The sequence below is a fragment of the Mauremys reevesii genome, linkage group 15 (genome assembly GCF_016161935.1).
Source record: "Mauremys reevesii isolate NIE-2019 linkage group 15, ASM1616193v1, whole genome shotgun sequence".
NCBI lineage: Eukaryota > Metazoa > Chordata > Testudines > Geoemydidae > Mauremys > Mauremys reevesii.
In genome coordinates this window covers 36,966,581-36,981,436 of record NC_052637.1, presented here as the reverse complement: position 1 = coordinate 36,981,436, position 14,856 = coordinate 36,966,581, and the positions used below count along the sequence as shown (strand labels likewise).

General features: G+C 43.0%; 1 protein-coding gene across 2 annotated transcripts; it reads left to right on the top strand.

Moving 5' to 3' along the window:
• Window positions 1-664: 664 nt before the first annotated feature.
• On the top strand, window positions 665-8,728 carry DDX5 (DEAD-box helicase 5). Of its 2 annotated transcripts, none has more exons than XM_039501709.1 (13): window positions 665-808; window positions 2,263-2,428; window positions 2,613-2,709; window positions 2,794-2,927; window positions 3,076-3,141; window positions 3,739-3,880; window positions 3,965-4,125; window positions 4,533-4,705; window positions 5,015-5,125; window positions 5,496-5,557; window positions 5,651-5,710; window positions 6,949-7,173; window positions 8,042-8,728. In XM_039501709.1, the coding sequence occupies exons 1-13, from the start codon at window positions 801-803 to the stop codon at window positions 8,425-8,427; spliced, it is 1,791 nt and encodes a 596-aa protein (XP_039357643.1). In that variant the 5' UTR covers window positions 665-800; the 3' UTR covers window positions 8,428-8,728. The 2 variants fall into 2 exon arrangements, with proteins under 2 accessions (XP_039357643.1, XP_039357642.1); XM_039501708.1 differs by having other exon boundaries at window positions 669-826.
• Window positions 8,729-14,856: the final 6,128 nt, after the last annotated feature.

Genomic DNA, 14,856 nt, shown 5'->3' with positions numbered 1-14,856 from the left:
TACTATGGTGAACCGCCTGCCCAGTCACAACATTAGGGGTATGAATTTAATAGGATTTCGTGCGGGTGAATAATACACTGGAACAGCCATGTCAGAAGCTGGGGCTGTTTAGCTGGAAGCGATTTAGGTCCAATGTCCTTTTGATGCGAGTGGGTTTGTTCCCCTCAATAGTCTCGGCGAAGGTGTTCAATACAGTTGGTCAATACCCCCCTCGCGTTCCCCGTCCATCGCCTCAGCGGAAGGGGGCTAACTACAAAGGCCTTTATTACATCAAAAGGGCGTGTGGGGGTTGGGTGGCCCCACAGAGGCTGCGCAGGCGCGAGCGGCTCGTGCTGCTCTCAGAGGCGTGGGCGCGAAGGGCTGAAGTCAGCGGAGGAAGGGAGGGAAAGAGGCCGCTCGAGGGCTCTGGGTACGCGCCTGGGGAACGGAACGGTGCGGGAACGCCGGGCAGTGACGGGAGCGCGAGCCACGCCCGAAGTGGAAGGGGAACTTCCGCCTGCGAGCACACGCCAGCCGGCCGGCCAGGAAAAAGAGAAGTCGAGGACAGAACTCTTGTGGTCACGCCCCCACGGGGGGAGGGGAATCCGGGGGACTCGAGCTGTGACGCATGACAAAGGGGCGGGTTCTGTGCCCGCGTCACGAACCGGTTCCCAGCATTCCCTACGGCACCGGCTATATAACCGGCGTCCGGGCGGTTGGGCGGTCCCCATTCATTAGAATCGCCCGTGCCTGCTGACTTTGCTGTACCATCTGCCGTCGGCTCTAGTGCTCGGGCTCGTCTCGCGTCCACCGCCATCACCATGCCTGGGTACGACATGGACAGAGGGTGAGCTTGGGGCCCTAGCCGGCGCTTGCCGCCGTTTTCGTCCGTACTCCTACATCGACCGTTTAGCCGCGTAAAATGGCGGCGGGGGTGGGAGCCTTCTCCTTCAGCGATCCGCGGGTGGCGGGAGGGGCCGCTGGCTGTAGGAGGCCCGATCCCAGCAGGGGAGGGGGGGTTGGCGGCGGGGTGGAGGTTAGTGACCCCTGGGGGTTGGTGACCTAGTACCCGGCTAGGTACAATCTCTGCCCTGGAATCTGCCCTCGACGGTTGGGGTTATTCGGCACTGGGGGGGGCTCCGGGAGCTCGATTCCCCTGCGGGTTGGCGCCCCTCCCATCCCCGCCGCCGATTGTCCCGCTCTCCCGGCTGGGTGGCTCGGGGAGCGCCGGGTTGGCGGAATCACGATTGGCGGGTCAACGGGTTGTACAGGCGCCTCTGCGGCGCGGGAGACCTTCGCGGGGCGGCTCCCCCCCCCGGACTGATGGCGTCCGGGGCTGAAGCCGGCCGGCTCTTGCTTTGTGTTGTGTAAGCGGATGTTAATGGCCGGCCCCGCCATGCGGTGACTGAGGGGAAATCAAAATGCCGGCTGCTGCTGCTGCCTTTGTTCCTCCCCCTCCCCGCCCAGACTCTAAAATGGCAGCGGCTGGAAAATGTGGCGTAGACAGAAATGAGAAACAAAGGAAACGGCAGCGGCCGCTCCGCCATGTTCCCCCCGGGGGCGGAGGGCGCTCACCCGCCTAGCCGGGATGGATGGGGACGGAGCCTGGCGTGGCAAATAAAGATCGGTAGTGCCCGCTGTTCCGGGGGCGAGATGGGGGGTACGCGCCTGGCGGCTTAACGTGATTTGGGGGCAGCGGTGATTATTTTACCGACCCTTTTTGTCAAAAGGGCCCCGGATGTGTATGAACATCTCAGCGGGGGGGTTATTTCGTTACCGAAATCGACGCCTTTGTTTAATACCAAAATAAAAAAATACCACAGCAACCCACTTACGGGAATGTTGTCTCTAGATTTCATAACGCCCCACCCACGCGCGGACACCGGCTTTTTTTCAGTCTCTGACGCACGCTGGGAGTGTTCCTTCTATTACGAAGGCATTTGGTCTGTCCTTTTTTTTTAATTCGTTTCTAACGATTCGTTTGAGCACTTTTAGGAAAATTATGAGCTCCTTTCAGTTTGGGATGTTGGGTATCTGATAACTAGAGCACACCTGCTGCTGGGGCCTTTGTGGTATTTACACTTAATTTTCATTTCAAAGATCCCATGAGGTTAAATCCTTGAAAACATTGCCTCCTCAAATAGTTACGAACACAAGACTAGGAATTTGATTATATTGACAATGTTGGCGTTGATCTGATGTTATGGAAATGAGTTAATTGCCACATGGCAACAAGTTAGAATTTTTGAAAATCTTCAAGGATAATTACTATTATTTTTTCAGGTTTGGTGGTCCTCGTTTTGGAGGAAGCAGAGGTGGACCTCTGTCAGGAAAGAAATTTGGAAACCCTGGAGAAAAACTTACAAAAAAGAAATGGAACCTAGATGAACTGCCCAAATTTGAGAAGAACTTTTATCAAGAGCATCCTGATGTAGTTAGACGCACTGTGGTATGTACCATGGCTGTTCTTTGCCTTATTAAACTTGTTCATCTTTGCAGGAATTGTCACTTAGTGTGCTTTTTACTTGGTAATTTATTGATTGTGGGACATGGGTCAATGAGTGAATTGCAGGTTTGCTGTAGATATTTAAAAAAAATGTAAATAAAGCTAATGTAATTATTTGTCTTTGCAGCAAGAGGTTGAACAGTACAGAGCAAGCAAAGAAGTTACAGTGAAGGGCCATACCTGTCCAAAACCACTTATAAATTTCTATGAAGCTAACTTTCCTGGTAAGTACAAATATCAGTATAGCAAGGGGTCACTCAGACTTCATGAATACGAACAATAGCTAATTCATTCTTTCTCTTTTGCAGCAAATGTTATGGAAGTAATTCAGGCACAGAATTTCACTGAACCAACTGCTATTCAAGCACAAGGATGGCCTGTTGCTTTGAGCGGACTGGATATGGTTGGAGTAGCACAGACTGGATCAGGAAAAACCCTGTCTGTAAGTTGTGACTTTAAATCTGGGAGTGTAGTTACATAACCTCAACTTCGTAAAGTAATGCTAATACACTTATCTGTAAATCCAGTTCCCTATCTGAAACACTGGGAAATGCATGTCTTAACAGAAGGTTTTCTTTGTTTTCAAACAGTACTTGTTGCCTGCCATAGTGCATATAAATCATCAGCCCTTCCTAGAGCGAGGAGATGGACCTATTGTGAGTATGAGAATGTGGGGTTTTTTTTCTTTCCCCTTTTTCATTTCAAGAGGAATGTTACATTAAAAGCACAGCTGGTTTTGGGGGGGGGGGGAAATGTTGTGGAATGAGTAGAAAAATTAGGCATTTGCTGGTCATCCATTTCATATTTTAGCTAGTCCACCAGGTTTTGGTGCATTGCATAGACCCTGTTCTCAATTAAGATTGTCAAAGAATTCAACCTAGAACTTCCAGTATTTCTATTGGAATTATGCTTCTCAAAATGGGACTATTGGCTTGAGGGCACCTATATCTCAATGTCTGGCTTTGGGGATATTTTGCTGAAGACAAAGTCCACAGGGGCAACTGGCAGCAAAACCCAAAAGGACCTAGTATTAAGCTTTTTAAAGTGCTGCAGGAACAGTCATAGCACTAGGCTTCTAAAAGATTTTGAGTAACAAGTAAAACTTCTTTGGTTACCTTTGCCTCCATAGGCAACATAGAACTTTGAATCTTCTAACTTTTCTCTCAAAGTTAAACTAGATTTGACAAAAATTGAAAGACTGCACATGTTTGCTTACCCTGAGAGTGCTAACTTGATATTAACAATGTTTACAGTGTCTGGTGCTGGCACCAACTCGAGAACTGGCTCAACAAGTGCAGCAAGTGGCTGCTGAATATAGCAGAGCATGTCGTTTGAAGTCTACTTGTATTTATGGAGGCGCTCCAAAGGGACCACAAATTCGTGATTTAGAAAGAGGTACGAATAAAGTTGTTACCATATAGACATGGGCAATGTGGAAAACGTTCTCAGATGTGGTAACCTCAGTGTGCTTGGTTTAAGGTGTGGAAATCTGCATTGCAACACCTGGAAGACTCATAGACTTTTTAGAAGCTGGAAAGACCAATCTCAGGAGATGTACTTACCTTGTACTTGATGAAGCTGACAGAATGCTTGACATGGGATTTGAACCTCAGATCAGAAAAATAGTAGATCAGATAAGGGTAAGTAGAAGTCATTTTCCAATCTTTAGTTAAGGAAAATTTATGTAGTTTAAAATTAGACAAAAATGAAGTATCGGGGGTAGCTGTGTTAGTCTGTATCCACAAAAACAACAAGGAGTCTGGTGGCACCTTAAAGACTAACAGATTTATTTGGGCATAAGCTTCCGTGGGTAAAAAAACCTCACTACTTCAAACACAAATGAAGGTGCCTACATATATCAATAATTCTTGCAACCATCATATTTCTCCTATCTTTTGAATTACATCCAGTTCAATTACATTAACATTCATTGGACTGGATCTATCCTGATAACTGTAGCTGGGTGCAGCATTTTGCTATGTGGTTCAACTAATACTGTTCTGCTTGTGTGGTTCAAGTTTAATAGACAGTTCTAATTTATCTTCAGCCTGACAGGCAAACTCTAATGTGGAGTGCAACATGGCCCAAAGAAGTTAGACAACTTGCTGAAGATTTCTTGAAAGAATACGTACACATCAACATTGGGGCATTGGAACTAAGTGCGAACCACAACATTCTTCAAATTGTGGATGTCTGTCATGATGTAGAGAAGGATGACAAGTACGTAGTCACTTGAGAACTTGTTTGTGCTCCCAAAGCATGGGGGGTGTGTGAAAACATTAGTTATGTAAGATCTCTTCATGGGGGTCTACTAAATGAATAGAACTAACAAATGTTAAGTGGGGTTTTCCTTTGATTCTGTTTAGCTTTATTATGTGACTTGTTTAATGCAAAGCATCTTAAGGTTAAGAACTGGGTCTTAATTATTTGAAGTCAAATTGTGACTCAATAGCACTACTAAAGAAACTATGCTAGTTTCAGGTATCACCTTGAGTTGCTGTTTTGATTAACTAATTTTTCTTGCAAAAGACTTATTCGGTTGATGGAAGAAATTATGAGTGAGAAAGAAAACAAAACCATTGTGTTCGTGGAAACCAAAAGACGATGTGATGATCTTACCAGAAAAATGAGAAGAGATGGGTATGTTCCTTCGCCAATTTTTTTTTCCTTTTTTAGATTTCACTATGTAGCTTAGCTACTCTAGCTTCCATCAGTCCACAATTCACTGAGTATCAGCCAGTGTACGTAACACACTCTCTTCATACTCATGAACTTAAAAAAAAATCTAGTAAATGTCAAGTGCATCCAGCAAGATAATCTTTCATAATTGGTGCAGTATAGATTCATTAAACATCTTTAATGTCCATTTTAGGGATTTGCAGTTGGTCTACTTAAAAGCATAAGTATATAATGTAACTGGTGGAAGCTTACTAAAATGTTTGTCAAACAGTGTCCTGATTTGTATATGTACAACATCTTGTTTAGTCATTCAATTTAAATATGCTTTCAGGTGGCCAGCAATGGGTATCCATGGTGACAAAAGCCAGCAGGAGCGAGACTGGGTTCTAAATGGTAAGTGTGACTCAAATTGTTCTTGGCACTTTTTTAGATTAAAAATATAACCAAGAATATAGATTAAACTGACCAGACTGTGTTCTGTTACAGAATTCAAACATGGAAAAGCTCCTATCCTGATTGCTACAGATGTTGCATCCAGAGGTCTAGGTTAGTACAACTCCTCTAATGCCAGTTGCCAAACATTTTTAAAGAAAGTTCATTGCTTTCTTTAACCTCTGCATTTTTCTAAGTTTTTTTCACATAAAGGTGCAGTCTTTGTGGCAAGGCCTAGGCATGACAATCGGAGGACTCGAGGGGGATGGAGGACTAGTGGAAATGATCGGCTGGCTGCTTCCAGTCGAATAGAGAGGTGACAGCTGAGAGCATTGTGTGCCAGTAATCTTCAAAAGGCAAAGACCATCTTTTAAACTACTACCCCATAAACTGTTCTCTCATGAAACAGCAGTTTTTATTCACAGTTCACTTTGCCCTGGTATTTCTTTTCTGTCCCATGCTTTGCATGATTGCCATGGTACAGTGCTGTTAGCTTTGTGCATACTGTTCGCTGTGATCTGTGGGTCTTTGAATTTCAGTGACTTTACTGAAATGTCGAAGAAAATTATGAACTTCATTGTTCAATGAAATTCATTTCAACCTTGAAATGGAGAGAGCAGCTTTAAAATGTACTAAGCCTTGTACAAATTGGTGAGTACTGGCACATGAGATCTGAGAAAAAGTCCACCTCTCACTTTACTAAGGGGTGGGAAAGCAATGGCTTCTCCTTTTGAAAGTCAAAGTTCCTCCTTCACCTATACACCAGTCGTCATGTCGAGACCTGCCAGAGAGAGACACATTCTCAAGTGAACCCTGGCTTCTTGGAAGCGCTTGCCTAGACGAGACACAGTGCATAAAAACAACTTGGTGACTTTGGGGGACAGGTATGTTTTTCTTGCAGCTGCGGTTGAAAGGTCTTGGCAAGACAAGCAGTGTGGCCCATTTTTTTTGAGCTTCTGATGAGTGTGTATGTGAAGGACCTTGTGTGTTTTTACTCTAAGGTCCTCAAATGAGCACATGAAGAGGCTGCTGTGAGCTTTAGTGGCCCTACTGCAAGAAGCATTCAGAAGTCACTTGATGATTTGTAGGGAACTCTTGAATTGGGAATGACAAGCAAATGCATTCTCCTTTATGGTAAGGTTTTTAGATCACTGGGTGGGTGATAAGATGGGTACAGATGGAGGGTGCATACTTTTCTCTTCCACAATACTCAAGCAAAAAGGATAATTCTAACATTCTTTGCAGCCATTAGCGTCTTAAAAATATAGTTGTCTAACGTTTATTTTTGATTTGGCTGTTGTGGTGTGCAAAACTTTGTACATTGCTTTTTGCCACACTGCAACACTTTACAGATGTGGAAGATGTGAAATTTGTCATCAATTATGACTACCCTAACTCCTCAGAGGACTATATCCACCGAATTGGACGAACTGCCCGCAGTACCAAAACAGGCACAGCCTACACATTCTTTACTCCTAACAATATAAAGCAAGTAAGCGACCTCATCTCTGTGCTTCGGGAGGCTAATCAGGCTATCAACCCCAAATTGCTTCAGTTGATTGAAGACAGAGGTTCAGGTAAATATTCCATTTACTACACTCTTTTCTTGTCAGTGAATTTGTGTGTGTTGGGGGGTGGGGGGGGGCATGGTATGTAGCTCTAGACAAATGTTTTCAATTTCACACTGCCTCCAGAGACCCTGAACTTGGGGCAGAATAGTACCTTTTACTTCATGAATGCATTAACATATATGTCCTGATCTTGCCAGTTAAAAGAAATGGGTTTCAAAATCTCTTTATACACAAATTGTACTGAATCAGGAGGAGTATTGTGCCAATTGTATGGGAAAAGTAAAACTTTAATTGTGGCCTGTAGTCATATTGTACTACAGTAATCCACAGCAGACCACTGTCACTGAAAGCACTGTCAAAGATCAATGATAGAAAAATTCTAAAAAGGCTATAATCTGCCACTATTAGCATTGGTGGAGAAAATATACTTGTCTGTACTACATAATAGGCCATTTGTTCCCATCCTTCATTCCCTTCCCTGTTTCTTTCTGTACTTCTAAACATCCTTTGTGCAACCTCCCATTTTCCCCTCTGGACTTCATTATTACTTTTCTATTCAAACCACTTAATTTGATCATTTTAAGTGCTTATATTGTGTAGTGTTAGAATTAACACCCTGGGATCAGTGTCAGTCTGCAGACTGGGAAGCCATTGGTGATTGCACTTAGTTCATGTTTGAAAAAGTTAAAGTGGCAATGATGAGCTTAAACTCTTCAAGGCATCCAGATTTCTATACGCAACTTTCATTTGAAGTAAAGATCTATTAAGTGGGAGAGGTACTTAACTTCCCTATATTACATGGATATTGATGCTTGATTGGCAAATGACTCTTGAAGTCAGTATCTCATCTAGATTTTTTTTTTTTCCTTCACAGGTCGTTCTCGAGGTGATCGACGTGACAGATACTCTGCGGGCAAAAGGGGTGGATTTGGTAGTTTTAGAGAGAGAGAGAATTTTGAGAGAACTTACGGTGCAGTAGGGAAGAGAGACTTTGGAGCAAAAGCCCAAAATGGTGGCTACAGTGCTCAAACCTACAGTAATGGAACTCCATTTGGAAATGGCTTTGCAGCTGCTGGCATGCAGGCTAGCTTCAGAGCTGCTGGTAATCCTGCAGGAGCTTACCAGAATGGTTATGATCAACAGTATGCAACTAACATTGCAACTATGCACAATGGTATGAACCAACAGCAGTATGCATATCCTGCCACTGGTGCTGCTCCTATGATAGGTTACCCAATGCCAGCAGGCTATACTCAATAACTTTAGAAGTATATTTAAATGTCTGTTTTTTTCATAATTGCTCTTTATATTGTGTGTTATCAAGACAGGATAGTTATTTAAGAAACTTACGGAAAATGCAGAAATGACTACAGTGCAGCAGTAATTATGGTGCACTTTTTCGCTATTTAAGTTGAATATTTCTCTACATTCCTGAAACAATTTTTAGTTTTTTGTACTAGAAAATGCAGGCAGTGTTTTCACCAAGTAAATGTACAGTGATTTGAAATACAGTAACAGAGGGCAGTGCATGGCCTTCCAATAAAGATATTTGAAGACTGAATTTTCTGTGAAATGGAAATTGTTTTTGTCTCAAGTGCGCAACTTTACATCAGTGGAACATAAGTGTTTTTTTCTATTAAATCCCAGAAAGAAGCTTACTACATGGTTTTTTATTTTATCCTCTCAATCATCTTAAATGACTTGATCTATTGCTAGAGAGCCAGCTTACTGCATTCTAGTGCTGTGACTTCCTTTTACTGGTTATAAACACTCAAACTCTTTGGAGAACATTAGCTGAATTTTATTGGCAGAATTGGCTTCAGATTTAGTATTGAAGAAAGACCTTTTATGCATTTGTCTCTCTAGAGTAGATTTAACCTGTGAAAATACATGGAAACAATAGTACAGCTAACTAGTTTTTAATGAAAACTCTTAATTAGGTGAAGGGCAAGAGTAGTATGCAGCTGTCCTATAGAAGTTTCAAAGTGCAACCTGGGAGTCCAAGATCTAGTATTAAAACCTTTGCAGCCATAAAAGTTAGAGCACTAATAACTCTCAATATTACAAGTAGACTGGAATTTTTGCATGGAAGCCTGTTTCCCAGGATTTATAGACCTAGATAACCAAAAGGGTAAAGTGGGACTTAACACTCAACATGTACTGTGCATAGATGTTACCAATGCTCTTCCCCATTAACTCACAAGGCTCGCTCATTAATTTAGTTTTACAACAGTTATTCCTTAAAACTGCATCAGGCTGAGGTTCCTAGGACTAAATAACTTTCTGGGCACAGGGAAGAACCTTCAGCTGTGTGAGGCACAGCTCTTTCACCATACTGTAGGTGAGCCCTGAAATGCAAATTCTGTTCTAAAATCATCCAGCCTCCCAACAGTGTTCAAGATGTAGTCACTCTTATTTCACTTTTATATAAAAAGTGGAATGCAGTAGCTTTCTCTAAGAGGAGGCCTTGTTGGCTTGTCTGCTGTAACTTTCACTAGCAAATTACATGGTCCAATAGCATAGTTCATTCTGTTCTATCTTGCTGAATGCTAACATTTGTATTACCATTCTGTCTATAAGCCCCAGGTGCTGTACAAACAAAATGACAATCCTGCCCTCAAGAGCTCACCATGTTAAAAAATCAGTTCTCATTTCCTTGTATTCTGCTGCTGTGCCCCCTCCCCCCCATGCGCCATGGAGCCAATACTGGTCTGGAGAATAGATAGTGGCCTCAGCCCCACAAGCAGCTGACGTGTCAAGGTTATTTCCGCACCCCAGAATTGGAAAACATGGCTTTTGAAGTAGCTTTCTCATCAGCACATTTGGAACTTCAAGGTCAATCTTAGTCCAAGAAAGCCCTAGAGCTGCTGGTCACCATTCTTATTACAATATTAAGTCAACAGTGCATTCAAACATACCACTGTTAAGTTGCAGTACTAGGACCTGCAAGTAAGACAGCATTTTTGCTGTTTGGTGCTGTTGTTGCATCATTCATTGAAGGATGCTTAATTGCTGGGAAGGGACTACTGCAAAAAAAGTGTCCATTTTAAAAGATGGAGTTGGAGTTGTATACATTGAATTGCTAATGGGGCATACAGAAGTTGGTCAAATAAAATATATTACTTCACTTTCACACTGTCTAGTAGTCTGGGACTGATAACTACTCTGCATAAACTGTCAGCATTTTCTAATCGCTGATCAAAGCAAAGCTATTTACCTAGGTTTACACGTGTGTGTTCTTTCAACTCAAACAAGCAGCTTTTGTTTTGGGAAGTCAACTTCTATGAACATTTACAAAGCGTGTAAGTATTCAGCACTAATGCTTGCAGTCCTAAATGCCAGATTACCCAATTTAGTTGTGGGGATGTTCCCTGCCCTCAAGAGGTGGAGGTGTTGGAAAGCCAAGCCCCTAGAAGCTCAAAGAATAGACATGTTAGCTGAGACCAGTTGTCAATCTAGCCCCCTATTCTGTCTCTAACCTTGCTACTGCCAGTTGCTGCAGAGAGACTGAACAGAAGAGCAGTTTAAAGTGACCCATCCCCTAGTGCACAGTCCCAGCCTTTGGCAGTTGGTGCTTTAGGGACACCTGGAGTGTGTGGTTGCATACCTAACTCTTATTTATGGTCCTGTCCTCGATGAATTTATCTAATTTTCTGAACCCAGTTATACTTGTGGGTCTCATTGCCATGGGCTGTTGAGGACCAAAAGTTGCCTGTGTGTTGTGTGAAGAAGTACTTCCTTTTTGTTTTTAAATCTTGACTGTTTCATTAGGTGACCCCTAATAGTGTTACGTGCAGGGGTAAATAACACTTATTCACCTTTTCTATATCCTTTGTGATTTTATTGTCCTGGATCATATCCTGCCTTAGCTGTTTCTTTTCTAAACTGAACAATCCCAGTCTTTTTAATCTCTCCATTATGGAAGCAGTTCCATCCCCAAAGCATTTTTATTTTCCTTTGCACTTTTTCCAATTCTAATATCTCTTCTGAGATAGGGGTGACCAGAATTGTGTGCAGAATTAATGGTGTGCAGGCATACCATGGATTGGTATAGTAGCATTATACCTTGTTTTGTTATCCCTTTCCTAATGATTCCTGATATTACCATTTTTTTGACTGCTGCTGTACATTGAGCAGATGTCAGAGAGAACTATCCATGACAACTCCAACATTTTTTTCTTGAGTTGTGGCAGTTAATTTAGACCCCATCATTTGATATGTATAGTTGGGATTATTTTTTCTAATGTGCATTACTTTACACTCATAAAAATTGAATTTCACCTGCCAGTTTGTTGTCCATTTTAGTGCACTTACAAAATTACTCAAAATAGTTATGATCTGCAAATTTTGCCATCTCACTGTTCACCTTTTCCAGATCATTTATCAATATATTGAATAGCACAGCACAGGTCCCAGTACACTGCTGATCCCATGGACTCGGGCGGCTCCAGGCCCCAGCATGCCAAGCGCGTGCTTGGGGCAGCATGTTGCGGGGGCGCTCTGCCGGTCGCTGGGAGGGGGGCAGGCGGCTCCGGTGGATCTCCCGCAGGTGTGCCTGCGGAGGGTCCGCTGGTCCTGCGGCTTTGGTGGAGCATCCACAGGCACGCCTGCAGGAGGTCCACCGGAGCTGCAGGACCAGCGGACCCTCTGCAGGCACGTCTGCAGGAAGTCCACCGGAGCCACGGGACCGGCAGAGTGCCCCCTGCAGCGTGCTGCCGTGCTTGGGGTGGCGAAATGGCAAGAGCTGCCCCTGCATGGACTGGTCCCATTCCCTGCTCTGCCTTGTTGGCTCTTACCATCGTGCACAGGCAGAACCCTACCCCCCAAGACATGGAACCTCCCTCCTGGGTTGTTGTGGGATAGGGGTTCCCACATGGAACCCCCTTATATGGAGACCCTGTGCAAGTGCACACTGGTTAATCAGGGCCTGCCACTCTTATCCCAGAATGCACTGACCAACATCCTAAAGCCAAGGCTGAGATGTTCATGGATTATTCCTATTTATTGTCTTGCCATTGGTGGTTCATTCCCTTCCAGTTCCCCAACCTCTATGCCTGCCTATTATACTTCTCCTCCTACTACCCTTTATTTCCCTTTTCACAGTCTTGTCACTCCAAAACCCCCTTCTCCCCTGTGTCTAACCTGATTTACCCCCCTTAAATACCAAACATAGTACTACCAGGACACACCTGCCATCATTCTGATAGTTTTGTGCTAATATGTTTTATCCCTTTCATTTACCTTTTTATTTGGCATGGCTTTAATTTAATTTATTTTTTCTTTTTAATTTTTAGATTATAAACTCTTTGGGGCAGGGCGGGGACTGTCTGCCTGAATCCTTACAATGCCCATCTCAATAAGGCCTAGTTGTGGTAGCATTTAAGGACTCTCTTCAAAATGTAAATAAGTTCTAAAGATTCACTCTCTGATGTGGAGGGGATCTTCCTAAGACCTCCAGCAAAATAAATGGCAAGGAAATCAATTGATCTGTAGTGGAAAGATGGACGGAGGCAGTCCTGCTTTGAACTTTATGTATAAATTCCACAAGTGTTTGGAATGTGGGGGTTTACCATTGAGCCTCCAGATTAAGTGTCTATTTAAAGATAACAGGAACTCATGAATTTACATAACTAAAAATACATAAGATAAACATTAATTTAAATTTTAAGTGATTTGCTTAATTAGATTAAACAGGAAATTATCATGATTCCTTATTCTTTATATAAAATTTAAAAGCAGGCATAGATGGAGCTAAACAAAGGTGAACCAATGACCTCTCCCCTCCTTAGCTTGAAGCAAAATGCATGTTCTATGTTCATTTGCTTTGTCTTATTTGCTACAAGGAAATACATAGAGACAGATAGGCAATTACAAGTCATAACTGGGCATGGGAGGTTCATTAGGAAATGCAGAGGGAGGAGCACTTTAGCAAAGTGGTTTTGTACTATTTTAGCAGAGATTTTTTTGAGGTCATCCTGGTACTAGGGGGAAACCGACACCTGCCAGCAACCATAAGGTAACAATACACAACAGATTTTGGGATTAATAAATCTAGGCTTGTGAAAACTGGCTCTTCCTGTAGTGTCACAGAGAAGCCGACAGCCACCATAAACTGCAAGAGAACTCAGCTCCTTTGATTAGTCACTACCCCACCTCTAGCTGTGATGTGGGTTACTAAGCCAGTATCTGCCAGCCTGTTGCATCATAATCGGTACTAACTGATCTACTCTGGCACAGCTTTAAAAGATAATAAATGTGTTATATTTTTAATTATTGTCCCATGTATTTGTGCGTTTGATCTGATTTAGATTTGTAAACTTCAGGGGAGGGAAAGTGTGTCCCAGAGTAAGGGCTTTGCATCTGTAAAATTCCCTGCATCTGTAAAATGAGAGACAACAGTAACATAACCATAGACATGTTGTAATGGTAAAGATTTCCTTGCACAAAGCCCGTAGAGTAGACAATTCCATAGACAGCACAAGCTATGCCACACAAGTTGTGGCATCTAGGGCAGGTGTAGTTTTACCATGGGTTTATTTTATTTAGCTCCTGCTCAATGGGCTTGGAACTCTGTTAACTTTAACTGTTATAATTAATCAAAATATGCTTGTTGCTAGCAGGGTTCTAACACAGGTTCCTCAATGGGATTAATAAATAAATGGGATTTTTTTTCTCCCACTAAGAACTATAGTATAGAATATAACTTCTGATTCTCCGACAAGACTATCCTTGCCCTTTTCTAGAACCAAGCTAGTGACAACTCTCATTTGTAAATACCATTATAACTAGCAGGATTCTGATCCTACTGTGGATAGGATGTTAAACTGGATTTCTTTTGCTTAGCCATGTAATTTATCAGGCTGATCTAGTGACCTAGTAACAATTGTCAATCTTTTATTTTCACTCTGTTGCTCTTCTAGCCTGTAAAGCTGGCAACTGTGGATGATGGGATTATTCTGAATCATTGAGATTTAAACATACATGAATTTTTCATAACATGCACAGCACATTGAATGCTTATTCCTCATTAAGCTCCACCTACTGGAACTAGTTTAAATCCATGATTAGGAAACGCTGCTGCATGTATGGAAATTTCCACTGCCATGCTGTTGAGTCAGACTGCCAGTTGGGAGCTCATTAGCAGAACTAGCAGACAAATCTCGCCTCACCTCGGCCACCCTCCTACAGCTGAACATTAGGTCCCTCCCATCTATGCTGTTTTAACCATCCTTTATTGCCTAGGAAACCTTTCTGTTAGAGGCTTTTTTATATAACAACGCTGTTCTGACGCGAACTGCAGCAAGCATCTCCTATCTTTGTGACCACACAGGGCTTTGTGCATCCAGGGGCCTCACATGATTTGTGTGTCTAGATTCAGAGCACCATCACAGATTCTCCTTCCATAGTCCCATTTGCACTTAAACTCAGTGGACCACAGCTTTCATCACCCAAACCCTGTTTGGAAAGTTGTGATTTGACTCCCATCTCCTGGCTCATTTGTCCATGCACGAATGTGTGCGCATGATGGAGGGGAAGGCAGAGAAGGGTTGTTCAGAAAATGTTGTGGTCTCACAATAGGTGAAGGTGTTGGCACAACAGCCTCAAGACAGTAGGAAGTAGCCTCAAGTTTCATTCCTATAATCAGATCTGTGCAGCTGAGTGCTAATACCTGTACACAGTCCCCTGGGG

Bases quoted from the DNA above. Each gene is read 5' to 3' on its own strand.
- DDX5 (XM_039501708.1), top strand. From the start codon at position 801: ATGCCTGGGTACGACATGGACAGAGG. The intron at 5,126-5,495 runs GTATGTTCCTTC...ATATGCTTTCAG, and splicing joins AGAAAAATGAGAAGAGATGG to GTGGCCAGCAATGGGTATCC. The intron at 7,174-8,041 runs GTAAATATTCCA...TTTCCTTCACAG, and splicing joins GATTGAAGACAGAGGTTCAG to GTCGTTCTCGAGGTGATCGA.